Source organism: Prionailurus bengalensis, chromosome A2, assembly GCF_016509475.1.
Source record: "Prionailurus bengalensis isolate Pbe53 chromosome A2, Fcat_Pben_1.1_paternal_pri, whole genome shotgun sequence".
Lineage (NCBI taxonomy): Eukaryota > Metazoa > Chordata > Mammalia > Carnivora > Felidae > Prionailurus > Prionailurus bengalensis.
In genome coordinates, this window is record NC_057348.1 from 125160626 (window position 1) to 125176606 (window position 15981).

At 38.3% G+C, this 15981-nt stretch overlaps 1 protein-coding gene across 1 annotated transcript in view; it reads right to left on the bottom strand.

Annotated features, from left to right (window-relative positions):
* Positions 1-15981, bottom strand: part of DPY19L2 (dpy-19 like 2) — a 98525-nt gene that overhangs the window by 12150 nt on the left and 70394 nt on the right. The window contains exons 17-18 of the mRNA XM_043589242.1: positions 8700-8724; positions 731-850 (exon numbers count right to left, since the gene is read on the bottom strand). Of these exons, the coding sequence (XP_043445177.1) occupies positions 731-850; positions 8700-8724 (145 nt within the window). The remainder of the gene's footprint in view (positions 1-730; positions 851-8699; positions 8725-15981) is intronic.

Genomic DNA, 15981 nt, shown 5'->3' on the forward strand with positions numbered 1-15981 from the left:
AAATGGAACTTTCTTTCCTCTCGAAAGAATTAAGGCAGAAATACACCTTACCCTTCTAGTACTGATTTACCACCAAGGATTAAGATCAGTAAATCACAAAATAATGGAACATCCTCGAACTAAGTCCTGTAACATCTGCCTTTCACGGAGCAAGGGGGGGGGGGGTCATCTATGGAAACCCCACTAGCAGAAACACATATTCCTCCTGGAAAAATAAGCATTATGATATTGTAAGACAAGACTCTTATCATCAAAGCTAAGTAAGATGTTTCTAGAAGTGCATTGGTCCCCAAATTCTAGCTGCTTTGTATATAATGGTAACAGAACTCCCAAACTGACAACTTTCCCTCGGGGTTCTTGGAGCCAAACAGGACAATACTACAGAAATTCACCTGTATCTACTCTAGTATTAGAACATTTGAAGACAGTTTTGATGCGTCAAGAGACTCTTGCACAGACCTGAACTCTAAAAAACTATGTCTGTGGACAGAATACTAACAGAGGGGAAAGTGTGCCTCCTCAGTTGTCATAAAAGTATCGGTTAAAATCTAAGAATAATTTTCAAAGCTACTCAAAGTTCCTTTTGTTATTCATAGTTAGTCATGAAATAACATTTTAAATAATTTAAACCAAGTTTTCTTATGTTTTGGATTACTCAGCAAAGCCATGGCAACTACCCTGCTGTTACTATAGTTACTACAGTACAGTTACACAAGGATGAATGCCTTACCCGTCGAGAGCACACCAAGGAAGCTACAACACACATGTGAGGTGTTAGAAACAACTTCAGCCTCATAATTAAAATGGCAAGGACAGTGAACGCTAACAGTTGCAATGTGTGAAAAATCAGCTGTAAAAACAAAAAAAAATGACAATTTCACTTTATATATTTTTAAATAAATAAAAAAAATATTAAAACTATTATTTGCTAGGATAAGGATCTTTTAATTGAGTTATAAGTCTGTTAATATTTATTAATTCATTCAACAAGATTTATCAAATGCCTATTATATGCCAGGTACTGTTCTGGGGGCTCTGGATACAGCAGTGAACCAAACAACAGTGAGGCACTGCTGCCCTTGGGAGGCTTACATTTTAGAACATTTATTAAGGAGAAACAAACATGGTCATAGCAAGTAAATGGATCCATTACAGAGTCTATTAGAAAGTGGTAAATTCAGTGGAGAAGAGACTGGACCAAGGAAAGGAGACTGGGAGGACACGGTGTGGAGCGAGGCCCCAGGTGGGAACAGTTGAGACCACAAGTGGGATCATCAGGGTGGGCCTCATGGGAGAGGTGGTATTTGAACAAGACCCACAAAAGGTGAAGGAGTGAGCCACAGACACATACAAACATGCAGTGCTTCACAAACTTGTGTGTCATTCAGTCACATAGCAAAACAATTTTGTTAAAGTAGTGGAAGTACATATATCAATATTTGTACTGATTAGGACTCCCCATTTTTATTAAGATGGGGTTCTACTGAGCAGAGGTTTTAGACAAAACTTTTCTAACAGACATATTCATAAAATATCAACCGATTCTTCACTAGAAAAACAATGCAACCGAAAGTGGAAACTGAATATCCATGTTCTAATTTTCAAATTAAATATTAAAGGTAGCCTCATCTATAAAATTGAAAAATATTAAATCAATGCTGAGTGTTAGAGAAGATGCCACGAAACATACCCTGAAATAATTAATTGGTACATTTCTGTAATTTGGCAATATTTATCAAGACACTACTAAGGAGCCAACCCCCCTGAGTTAAATTTCCATTCTAACCTAAGGGAATAATCAAGACAAAAAATGCTTCTACAAAGACGATCACTGAAGTGAATTTTTAGCAGCAAAAATAGAAACAATCTATGTGACCAATACAGAGAAGTAAATCACCACATTTACCACATGTATAGAGCCATTAAAGATTACATGTTAGAAAATTATATAATGGCATGGAGAAGTTTCAGTGTGTATAAAATTATGTACTTACAAAATATTAATTTTGTGAAAAACATTCATGTGTATGTATGTGTATATATATGTATACACACATATATGTATATATCACACACACATATATATATGTGTATACATACACACACACACACACACACACACACACACACATACACACACGCATGGGGGGGGTAGGGAGGAAGGCTATAAAAATATATACCTAAAAAGTGAACAGAGGTTATTCCTGAATGGGGATTTTCCTGAACTTTCTAAAATTTTTAAAATGTTATTTTTATATTTAGAAATATATAATTTATATACAAAACAGAATGCAAAACTGTGCCCAAAGCTGTATTTTTTTCCTTTTTAAGTAAAGATGTTTAAAAATGGAATTTGCTAATTTTTTCATAATTCTTCAACCCAAAGCTGGAACGTGGAGGACTTATTTCAAAATCAACCCTTCAGGAGCACCTCGGTGGCTCAGTAGGCTGAGGGTCCGACTTTGGCTCCAGTAGTGATTTCAAGCCCCACATAGGGCTCACTGTTGTCAGTGAGCCTGCTTCAAATTTCTATCCCACTCTCTTTCTGCCCCTCCCCTACTCGCACTGTCTCTCAAAACTTAACATTAAAAAAAAAAAAAATCAATCCTTCATTTTTTTTTTGTTAAATTATTTATTTTTAAATTTTTTAAAAATTATTTTTGACAGGAAGTGCCAGTGAGGAGGGGCAGAGAGGGGTGGAGGGAAAGAGGATCTGAAGCGACTCAGTACTGACAGTACAGCACCCAATACAGGGCTTGAACTCACAAACCATGAGGTCATGATCCACGCTCAAGTCCGCTGCTCAACCAACTGAGCCACCCAGGTGCCCCCTTCAGTTTTCTTTAGTCAAACTCCTCTTTGGACAAAATCAGGGACATGATGTGGAGAGAACAAAAGACATCAACGTATTTCATACCCGAATAGGTCCTTTTGTTTAGGACCATTAAATCACAGATTGGTAGATTACAGGGGCCATCTTCTTTAATCATCTATCCAAAATAGAGATCTCTTCTATAAATCTAAGAGCTGGGTATTCACTAATTCCTGAAAAGGAATATGCCAAAGGGAGTGCCTGTTATGATTATGGACAGTGAAAATGTTAGAAAATCTTTCCTAAAACTGAACCAGTGTCTCCAGTAATTTCCACATCTCTGCAACTACACAAAATTAGTCTAAACCCATTCACACATGACAGTTCTCTATTATCCAAATACTGTAGTCATGACTTTGCACTAACCCCACCTTTACCCTTAGAAAGCTTTCTATTTTTAAGCCAAATATTCAGAAACTTGGATCACTGTTCCGTATTGTCACAATTCTGGTTACCTTGCTCTGGACATGGTACAGACTACCCATGTTTTTTGTTAAAATGTGGCATCTAGAAATAGACTACCATAGATATGGTCTAATTAATGCAAGTACACATGACTTCTCCCAATATGCCTTCCTTTGGTTACTCTGAGCCACAGATGAGACTATCATGGTCTCTGCTAAATCCCATCACTTCTACTTTATTTTTCCATCATTTCTTCTTAGGACCAACTTCTCATGTGACCAAAATTAAATCCAAAGTAATAATTCTTCTTGACTTTCCTCTATCATCTAAAGGCTGAAAGGACTTTGTTTTCATGGGGAGACCTGAAAGATCCCTACCATTTCCTTATCTTCCCTGCATACTGCTTTTTGTGGGTGCATGACATAGAACAGCCATCCCAAATGGCACCACTTATGTTTGTTTTTTATTGTCATCCACACGCTCCAACCACTCTTCTACTCACAGGCTACTGACTTTCTATGGAGCTCCCTTGCCAGTTATTTGACCTTCTAAACTATCAAATAGCTTTCTTTTTAACTACCAAATGGAAGACAGAAGGTTACAGTCAAAAAGTACAATTCAGAAGGCACCTAGGTGTCTCAGTTGGTTAAGTATCTGACTTTGGCTCAGGTCATGATCTTATGGCTCGTGGGTTTGAGCCCTGCATCAGGTTTTGTGCTAACAGCTCAGGGCCTGGAGCCTGCTTCAGATTCTCTGTCTCTCTCTCTCTCTGTGCCCCTCCCTGATTCATGCTCTGTCTCTCAAAAACAATAAATGTTAAAAAAAAAATTAAAAAGTACAGTTCAGGTGTGCCTGGGTGGCTTAGTCAGTTAAGCATCTGACTCTTGATCTTGGCTCAGATCACGATCTCACAGTTTGTGAGTTCAAGCTCTTCATCCGGCTCTGTGCTGGGGGCATGGGGCCATCCCTCTCTCCGCCCCTCCCCCAGCTCTTTCTCTCTCTCAAAATAAATTAACTTTAAAAAAAGTACAGTCCAAAAATCTGTACTATATGTACAGTGTCGTCAATTCGTTAGTACTTCTGTCCACATAAAAAACTAGGAAAATCCTCACAACATCTTTTAGAGGCTGGAAACAAGGAAAGAAGAGAAGCCCAGCAAACTGTTCACTACCCATCTTTGGAGTAAGTGAGCCAACTGGGTAAAGTGTGAAGTAGCAGCTACCAAGCACAAAGAAAACAAAGACTAAGTACGGAAGGCCAGTCCAAATGGCACATTGTCCTGGTCAAAACTACCTCCCACAACAATGTAAAAATGTCTTGAGAACATGGTAGGGATGCCCTTCACTGGCACAGGTAACAGAGGGCAGACAAAAGGTCCAAAAGGCACACAAATTTAAAAGTGGGAATTTACACAGCGTTTAACTTATACTAGGCATTATTCTAAGTATCTTACATGGAACTCATTTAATCCCATAGCCACCACATGAGCTAAGTGCTGTTATTACTGCTGTTGTTTTGTTTGTTCCCAAAAAGATGTAAAGTAACTTGGCTAAGATCACAAAGCCAGTAAATGGAAGAACAAGGATGTGAGGCCAGCCAGATCCTAGGTCTGTGTCTTTAACCACTATACTTCCTCTCCAAACAATACACTATCAACCACATGGTTCTGTTAGTCCATGGACACAGACTTGTACAGACCCCAATACACATCACTCAATCCATTTCTTCAAAAGAAGTAATTCTTCCCCCCAATTCTGTATTACTTCACTCCTTCAACAGGATACTCCTATATTGGTTCAGACAGCTTCAGCTGTATGTCACAAAAAACTCTCTGGCTGGCTGTAGAAAAACTTTACTTATGATAAAAAACACAAACTCAACTGAGTTAAAATATAAAGAATCAAATATAAACTAATGAAATTGGTTAGGGATTGGGAAAAGAGTGAAGGCTGATACAGGACTGGCCATCATGGACAAAAGGAGGTATGAGTGGGTCAAAAGAATATTCAGGATTGAACACCCTCAGTGTTATCCCTCCCTCGCCTATCTTCACAGTAGCTCCTCATTGATACTATAACATTCTGGCAATAAATATTGTTTCTAACTCTTTCCCCTCTTTTTCTTTCCTGCGAATTACTAGGTACTCCACCAATTTCTAAGCCCATAAAATAGAAAAATTGGTTAAAAGAAACCAACTTATGAAATAAATAAAATACAGATAAATACATTAAATTGGGAGGAAAAAAATCACCACAGAATCCTTTCATCTAACAAAGTTTGCCAATTATCATGACACTACAGAGGTAACCCAGGGATTTATTTAATGAGGTGAAGGTTGTGGACTGCCCCGGATTCAGAGGGTTGGCACAAAGCAAGGAATATACTCTCTTCAGTTTAAAAAAAAATTAACAGATTTGCTATCACTGTCTTTTAGTCTGCTTGAATTCTGATTGCCTTTTAAAAAGCTATCCTAGGGGCGCCTGGGTGGCGCAGTCGGTTAAGCGTCCGACTTCAGCCAGGTCACGATCTCGCGGTCCGTGAGTTCGAGCCCCGCGTCGGGCTCTGGCTGATGGCTCAGAGCCTGGAGCCTGTTTCCGATTCTGTGTCTCCCTCTCTCTCTGCCCCTCCCCTGTTCATGCTCTGTCTCTCTGTCCCAAAAATAAAATAAACGTTGAAAAAAAAATAAAAATAAAAATAAAAAGCTATCCTCTCTTATGTGAGTTCAAGCCCCGCGTCGGGCTCTGTGCTGACTGCTCGGAGCCTGGAGCCTGTTTCAGATTCTGTGTCTCCCTCTCTCTCTGACCCTCCCCCGTTCATGCTCTGTCTCTCTCTGTCTCAAAAATAAATAAACGTTAAAAAAATAAAAATAAATAAATAAATAAAATAAAAAGCTATCCTCTCTACTGCCAACAGGGGGAAAAGATCTACAACTCAGATCTGACTATACCACCTCTCTTACACAATAAAGCCCAGGAGACAGTCCAGTGTCTTTGCATACAAAATCACCAGAGTCTGAACTTGGGTCATTTTCTGCTACTTCTTGCCTTCTCCATGCATCAGCAATACTGATTTGCCTGCAGCTCTGAACATAACTTACTACTTTATGGCTTCCTTATACACGCACATGCTTTGACCTTGGAAAACTCCTCCTCTAAGGTCATTAATAAAATCTTTCCCCAACTACCCCTATCTCCTCCACACAGATTTAATCACTTCTTCTGCACTACTGGTCTATCTACTTCCTCCGTCATGGCACATATAATGAGGTGTTCACCTTGCTTGTCTTCCTCCACTATACATTAAATTCCATGAAAGCACGGACCTGGTGTACAGGTGCACATAATAAAGATTGAGCGGATTAGTATACAGAGTTAACAGAAAAAATTAAAATGGGTAAAAAAAAGATAAATGGAGAAATGAAAAACAAGAAGAAAACAAAAGAATGTGAAAAATGAGGGCAGAAAATTAAGGAATACTGTGTTTCTAAAAAGAGGTGGATTTTATTTTTTTTATTATTTTGCTATTTAAGTTTATTTATCTAATTTGAGAGAGCGAGTAGGGGAGGGGTGGAGAGAGACGGAGTGAGCAAGAAACCCAAGCAGCAACAGCGTGGAGCCCAATGTGGGGCTCAAACCCATGAGCTGTGAGAGCATGCATGACCTGAGCTGAAACCAAGAGTCAGATGCTTAATGGACTGAGCCATCCAGGTGCCCCAAGGTGGGTTTTAAATACAGTATAATAAAATATGAAGTATGAATGTGCGCCACTAAGTAAAGTGGACAATGTGACATGGCTGACTTGCATAAGAGCAGCTCATGTTAGGTGGTAGCATGTGGTGAACGATTAACAGCATGGACTCTGCTGCTACATGGCCTGGGTTCATGGCCCTTGGTTCCACAAAGCTAAGGTCATTTCAGCTTTGCGACCCTAAGTTACTCAACTTCTCCATGCCTCAATTCTCTTTCACCTGTAAGATATACAAAATAATAGTACTTACCTCAATGGGTTGTTGTGAGAATTAAGCTATAAAGAAACATAAATCACTTCCCCAAAATGCCATGCACACAGGAAGCAGTAAGGGCTGACTACTACTTTGAGGGCATTGGAGACGGACTGCTAGTGTTCAAATGCAAGCTTTAGTAACAAATAGCTGTAGACCTGACAAAAGCTATTTAATTTCTTTAGGTCTTCGCTCTGTGGCCCAGACCGCTTTGCTTTTCTTCTCAGACAGGCAGCTAGACTTCATTTCCCAAGCTCCCCGGCAGTCAGGCGTGGCCGCATGCCTGAGCTTCAGCTGCAGGCAGGAAGTTCACATTTCCATTTCCAGGCCTAGCCCTTACAAAACCTCCAGTGCACCCTCTTCCCTCTTCTTTCTCCTTTGCTGATTCAATGCAGACAAGCACATCAATCCTCCAGTGCAGGCTCTTCCCTGTTCCTTCTCCTGTGCTGACATGAGGCAGACAAGTACATGGGCCCCAGAAGCCACACGCTGAAGATGGCAGAGCTATAAATGGAAGGAATCTGGGTTCCTCAATCACTGCCTGTTGGAGGGCCACCTGCTAACCAGGAACTCCTAGTTTTAACTTTATGTCAGCAAACAATTAAACTTCTACTGAGTTAAGTTACTGAAATGTTAGTGTTTGTCTCCGTGAAAGCTACTATCATCTAATTAACATAATTTTCTTATTTGCAAAGCGGGAATAATATTATGAGAATTAAACAGCACAGTACATGGCACATAGTAACTACTATAAAATATTCATTATCATTATAGGCTGTTTTCATTAGGTTCAAATTCAATTGTGAGAATTACAAATTCTCTTGTAAATTTGACCTTACCCTTGAGACTCAAAGTGCTAATACTTAGGAAATCTCATTTCTAGCCCCTGATGAGCTTTCTCTTCATATGCCACAAAATAATTTAGCACCATATAAAATGTTGTCTTGTTTGCATCAGGTCTGTTGAAAAATTATACACATTTGAGGGCAGAAACATTGCTATTCCACCTTCTGTGTCCGGGAACACTGCTAAGATTGTAGCTGACTGACCATCAAGTCCATGTGTGGCAGCAGGCCACCAGTCACAGGGCCACGGGTATCCACCTGGATAGGCTCTAGCTGACTAGAGCTATAGGCTCAGTGGGCTAGGAATTTAATGCTTTTATTATTGAACGGATAAAAGAATGAATGAATTAATGAAGGTAATTTAATTATGCTCCGTGGTCGTCAATGAGCCTTCTGGTTTTCAAATCCTTTCTACTGTTCAAAAGAGCAGACGGAAGCATGGGAAGGATCACCAAAATGTATTACCAGTGCTGAACCACAGAAGCACGACTAACAGTGCAAGGCAGTACCTTTGTGAATTACCCTTGAACTAGAATTTAACACACAAATACAGCAGAGATTAAAATGAAAGCCTTACCTCACCATGTTCAAGGAGCTGTTTTCTGGAATAAAAAACATTCTGTATTTATTGAATGTCCACTATGATTACATAAAAATAAACTGCATTTATTTGTTCTTAGATTTAAAAAATTTGATTCTCTCTAAACTATTCAGTAACATGAATAAAAAAAATAAAAATGTTAGACAATATCACTAAAAATTACAGCAATATGAAGGCAGGATTGACAGTTATCCTATTTAAGGTATATAAAAAAGCCATGCTTTGGTTAAGATAAAATAGGTTTTACTGATTTCAGGAGATTGTACCTCTGTGTGAATTTTTAAAAAAGAATTTATATTAAATATTCAACCATGACAAGCATATATATTGTTTTAGATAAGTACTGCTGGACTTTTGAGTTACTTTCATTTTTGACAACTGTAAGTACCATGAACATCCTTGTACATAAAACCCTGAGCATCCCTGAATACTTCCTTAGGATAAATTTCTAGAATAAACATTATTGGGTAAAACATATAAATATTTTTATTTCCAGGAAAGCTTATGTCTAAAAGTTTACAAGATTTGTATGGTGTACCTACTGAGCTCTAGGCACTGTGCAGGGAACACAGCATAAACAGTGTAAACATTGCCCTTCTCCTCTTAGGCTGCATGTGAGACTCACACAACAGGTACAGAACTATTTCATTGTTCCACTGAGAAGACTGGAGACTTCAGTTGTACATGCAGAGAGGCCTTCTTCTAATATGGATTTTGGGGTTGGAGAGAAAAGTTACACAGTTCAAGTAAGAAAGTACGAAGTAAGGGAAGTTCAAGGGCACACACAGATCCAGAGATTTTTTTTTACTTTTTATTTTTTATTTTTAAAGGCTGGTCAGGGGAAGGCCTGGCAGGAAAGCATTGCAGTCACCAAATTACTCTGCTTCCATTGAGGCCCCTTCCTGACTTGCTCAGTGGAGGGAGGGGCCAGGGGGTGTGGCTTCCCACTGGTCCTGAAATCTGGGCACAACAGAATGCTGCAGTGAATTGCCTTGTGCAGAGGAGAGGCCTTGAGAATAGCCGCTGATGTGAATATATCTAGTAGCTAATTTAAAATGTGAATATATAACCAAATCTGCAAACAGAAAAAATAGATAAAAATTAAAGAAATTAAATTGATAAAAAGCAACAACAGATTTTCAAAAAAGAGAGGCTAAGCAAAAGATGAAGAGACCCTACAATTCTCTGAGGTAAAGAAAGATGTGAATGTTCAGATTTAAGTGTCCTACAAGTTAACAAACATATAAAGTACACACACAACCACACGTACATATGCACATGCATATCTTAAAACTCTATAAATTTCCAGAGAGCAAAGCTTTATATGAAATTTCTCATGTGTAGGGGCTCAGTTGGTTGAGCGTCCAACTCTTGATTTTGGCTCAGGTCATGATCTCACCGTTCATGGGTTTGAGCCCTGGCTCAGGCTGTGTGCTGACAGCATGGAGTCTGCTTGGGATTCTCTCTCTTCCTTTCTGCCCCTCCCCAGCCTATGCACTCTCTCGCACGCTCTCTCTCTTAAAATAAACAAACTTAAAAAAACTCTCATCTGTAATGCTCAATGCTAGAAAACAATAAAGCAACATCTACAAAATGCTGAAAAAAATCCCAGGAATACCTATTAAACAAACCATCAACTTAATGTGAGGGCTAAGTAAAGGTATTTTTCAAACAAGAAAGCACTCAGAAACCCTTGGGAGGAAAACACTGCGGCACCACTCCCAGAAGGAGCTGCCATTGCACCGCTCCGGAGGCAGGGCTGCCGTCCCGCACAAGCCCTCACACAAGCCCTGTGCACATCAGGTAGAGAGACGTGGCCACTCTGCGTACACCAGCATTTCAGACCTCTGTGGCTGCTCTGCAAACACCAATGCCTCAGGTGTGAAACCAATGCTGCTGTAGGCTAGCCAGAACCCCAGACCCACTGTTGCTTTATGAGTGCCTGCACTCCAGACCCCAGCCTTGCGGTCATTTGATACACATCCGTGTCCTGCAAATTGTCACCAACGTGAGCCAGCCAGTGCCCCGCACCCTGAAGCCATTGTTTCTCCATGAATGCCCAGGCTGCAGTCCCCGAATTGTGCCTGCTCCATGTACACTCACATCTTAGGAACCAGATTCACCACTACAGGTGGCTAGCCAGAACTGCTGGAGCCCAGAGCCGCCATTGCTCTGCAAGCACACGAGTTCCAATCCCCAGCAACACAGCTGTCCCATGGTCACCCACGTATCAAACACCACTGCCACCACGACCACAAGGGCACCCACAAGACAAACCCAGTGCCAAAGGAGATACCTTGACCACAACGTGCACCATGGGAGAAAAGATCAAGTGGTCCCCAGAAGTTTCACCACTGCAGATCTCAGCAGATCACCACCATTACAGACACCCACAGCCTTGGTCATTGAAGACGCCTGCAATCTTCACCGACGCTAACCTCAGCTGATAGAGCTGCACAAATACTACAGTGTTGAGCCTTCCCCAAGAATGGAAACAGCACACCTTACCTGGCTCCTTGCACCCACCTGCAGGTAAAGGTCTTTCCTCACCAAACCAGACCCTAAAATCTGAAAGAGGTGATTGCTCCATCAAATTGAAGAGATCAAGGCAAGGCTACAAGAAATGAAAAATCACGGAAGTATAACACAGTCAAAGGAACACAATAATTTTCCAGTAACTGACCCCACAGAAATGGAGATCTGTGAACTGCCAAAGAATTCAAAATAATTGTTTTAAGAAAGATCAGTGAACTACAGAGAGTGCAGACAACTAAATAAAATTAGGAAAACAATACATGAATAAAACAAGAAGTTCAACAGCTAGAAATTATAAAAAGAACCAAATTCTAGAGCCAAAAAATACAACAAATTAAATGAAAAATGCAATATACAGCATCAATACCATACCTGATCAAGCAGAAGCAAAAATACGGGAACTTGAAAAGTGATTAATTTGAAATTATCCAGTGAGAAGAGAAAAAAAAAAAAAGAATGAAAATGAGTGAAGAACGTTTATGTGAATTATGGAACACCATCAGAAGAAACAATATTTATATTATGGCAGTCCAAGAAGGAGAAGAGAAAGGACAGGAATCTTATTTAAAGATCAGCTGAAAACTTGCCAAATCTGGAGAGAGATCTAGATATCCAAGCACACGAGGCTCCAGGTACCAATACAAATTAACCACCCCCCCCCCCGAATTCACTAGACCCATCATAATGAAATTGTCAAAACTAAAGACAAAGAATAAACTGTCAAAGCAGTAATTATCTCATAAAAGGGAACCCCCCTAAGGCCATTAGCAGATTTCTCAGCAGAAACCTTGCAGGTCAGGAGAGGATAAGATGTTATATTCAAAATGCTCACACTAAAAAATCTGCCAACAAAGCAGGGCATCTGGGTGGCTCAGGTGGTTAAGCGCCTGACTCTTGATTTCGGCTCAGGTCACGATCTCATGGTGAGACCGAGCCCCATGCTGGGTTCTCTGCTGCTGGCGCAGAGTCTGCTTAGAATTCTCTTTTTTCCCCTCCCTCTCTCTCAAAAATAAGAAATCTAAAAAATATCTGCCAACTAAGAATACTTTACCCAGCAATGCTATCCCTCAGATAAAATGAAATAACTTTCTCAGACAAACAAAAGCTGAGTGAGTTCATCACCACTAGACTTGCCTTAAAAAAAATGCTAAAGAAGTTATTTATGCCACAATGAAAGAATGCTAATTAGTAACCTAAACATATATGAAAATATGAAACTCACTGTAAAGTTAACTACACAAATTAGGAATACTCTAATGTTGTAATAGTGGTATATAATCACTTAACTCTAGCATAAAAGTAAAAAGACAAAAGTATTTAAAAATAAGTAGAGCCATAATAATTTGTTAATGGATACCACACAGAAAGATCTAAATTGTGACATCAAAAGGATAAAAAGGGGAAGTGAAAGAAAAAAGCTGAGATTTTGTATGTGATTGAAGTTAAGTTTTTATTGGCTTAAAAGAGACACTTACAAGATGTATTATGTAATAAGGCTCATGAGAACCATAAAGCAAACTACAGTAGATACACAAAAGATTAAGAGAAAGGAAACAAAGCATACCAGTATGGAAAAGGAAGACAGCACGAGAAGAAGAAAGGAACTATGAAACAGAAAGCATCTAGGTGGCAAAACAAGTCCTTATCTATCAACAATTATTTTAAATGTAAATGAATTTAATTCTCCAACCCAAAGACAGAGAGTGGCATAATTTAATTTATTTAGGTGTTTTGATGTTGGATGCATATAGATTTATAGATGTAGATGTATATATGTAAAATGGTTGTAAGAGCATGTGATTCTTGATATTGGGGTTGTGAGTTCAAGTCCCACATGAGGTGTACAGATAATTTAAATAAAAAAATTTTTAAAAAAGAAACTCATTTTAGCTTTATGGACACACATAAAGTGAAAGTGAAGGGATGAGAAAAGATATTCCACTCAGATGGAAACAAAAAGAAAGCAGGGGTAACTCTATATATCATATATATATACATATATATATATGCATACATATCATACATACATATGCATACTATATAAGCATCATATATATATATATATGCATACATATATATGTGTGTGTATATATATATGCCTGTATACATATATATATGTGATATACATATATATCTATACATATGTATATACACATATATACATCTATAGCTATAAATCTATATGCATCCAACATCAAAACACCTAAATAAATTAAGCAAATATAACTAGATCAGAGAGGAGAATGAGAAAGCAATGCAAAACAGTAGAGGATTTCAATACCAATTTCAACAATGGATGGATCATCCAGACAGAAAATCAATGAGTAAATATTGGACTTGAACTACACTTTAGACCAAATGGACCTAACAAATATATACAGAGCATTTCATCAACAGTAGTAGAATACACATTCTCCTCAGATGCACACAGAACATTCTCTAGGATAGATCTTATGTTAGGTCACAAAACAGGCCAATAAATTTAAGAAGACAAAATCATAACAAGTATCTTTTCTGACCACAATAGTATGACATTAGAAAATCAATAATAGTAGGAAAGAAAGAAAATTCATAAATACATGGAAATTAAACAACCTAATCCTGAACAATCGATGGATCAAAGAAGAAATCAAAAGAAAATAAAAAATATCTTGAAACAAATGAAATAAAAACACAACATACCAAAACATGGAATGAAGCAAAAGCAGTTCTAAGAGGGGAGCTTATCCTGGTAAATGCCTATATTAAGAAAAAAATATTTCAGGGGCGCCTGGGTGGCTCAGTCGGTTGAGCGTCCGACTTCGGCCCAGGTCATGATCTCACGTCCGTGAGTTCGAGCCCCGCGTCGGGCTCTGTGCTGACTGCTCAGAGCCTGGAGCCTGTTTCGGATTCTGTGTCTCCCTCTCTCTCTGACCCTCCCGCATTCATGCTCTGTCTCTCTCTGTCTCAAAAATAAATAAACGTTAAAAAAAAAAAATTAAAAAAAAAGAAAAAATATTTCAAATAAACATTTATATACCTCAAGGAAGTAGAAGAACAAATGAAGCCCAACATTACCGAAAGGAAAGAAATAACAAAGATCATAATAGAAATAGATGAAATAAGAGACAAGAAACAATAGAAAACATCAATAAAACTAACAGTTTTTTTGAAAAGATAAACAAAATTAATAAGCTTTTAATAAGACTAAGAAAAAAACAGAGAAGATTTAAATAAATAAAATCACAAATGAAAGTGGGGACATTAAAATTGATACCACAAAAATACAAAGGATCATAAGAGACTACTATGAACAATTATACACCAACAAATTGGACATCTCAAAGAAACATATTCCTAGAAACATACAACCTACAAAGACTGAATTACAAAGCAATAGAAAATCTGAATAGACTTAAAACTAGTAAGAAGACTGAATAAGTAATCAAAAATCTCTCCACAAAAAGAAGTGGAGGGCCAGATGGCTACACTGGAGAATTCTACCAAACATTTAAATAAGGATTAATGCTAATCCTTCTCAAATTCTTCCAACAAATTTAAGAGGAAGGAACACTCCCAATCTCATTTTATAAGGCTGGCATTACCCTCATACTGAAGCAAGACAAGGATGATAAAAGAAAAGAATATTGTAGGCCAATATCCCTGATGAACATAGATGCAAAAAACTTCAACAAATACCAGAAACCTAATTCAACATCATATTAAAAGGACCACACACCATGAGTAGGTGGGATTTATCTTTGCAATGCTAGGATAGTACAATACATACAAATCAATAAATTTGATGTGCCACTTTAAGAGAATGAAGAATAAAAACCATCTGATTATCTCAACAGATACAGAAAAAGCATTTGACAAAATTTGAAACCCCTCCATGATAAAAATTCTCAACAAATTAGGTACAAAAGGAATGTACCTCAACATAATAAAGGCACACAGCTAACTTCATACTCAATGTTGAAAACCTCAAAAACTTTTCCACGAAGATCAGGAACAAGACACGGGTGACCACTCTATTTCCCCCCAGCACTGTATTGGAAGTCCTAACCAGGGCAATTAGAAGAAAGGGAGAAGTAAAACTGTTTGCAGATGATGTGACCTTACGTACAGAAAACCCTAAAGACCCCACCAAAAAACTGTTAAAACTAATAAATGAATTCAGTAAATTTGTGGAATACAAAGTTAACATATAAAAATCAGTTGCATTTCCACACAATCACAGTGAACTATCTGAACGGGTAATTTAGAAAGCAATCTCATTTATAATAGCATCAAAAACAATAAAGCACTTAGGAAGGAGTACACTTCACCAAGGAGAGACCTCTACACTGACGACTGTAAGACACTGATGAAAGAAACTGAAGACTACACAAATAGAAAGATATCCTATGTTCTTGGTTTGGAAGAATTAATGTTAAAATATCCATACTACCCAAAGCAATCTACAGATTCAAAGCAATCCCAATCAAAATTCCAATGACATTTTTCACAGATACAGAAAGAATGATCCCAAATTTCATATGGAACAACACAAGACCCTGAATTTCCAAGATAATCTTGGGAAAGCAGAATGAAGCTGCAGGTATTGTAGTTATTCACTTCAAACTATATCACAAAAGTATAGTAATCAAAACAGTATGGTACAGGCATAAAAGTGGATACATGGACCAATGAAACAGAATATAGAGTCCCCAAATAAACTTACGTGTATATGGTCAATTTA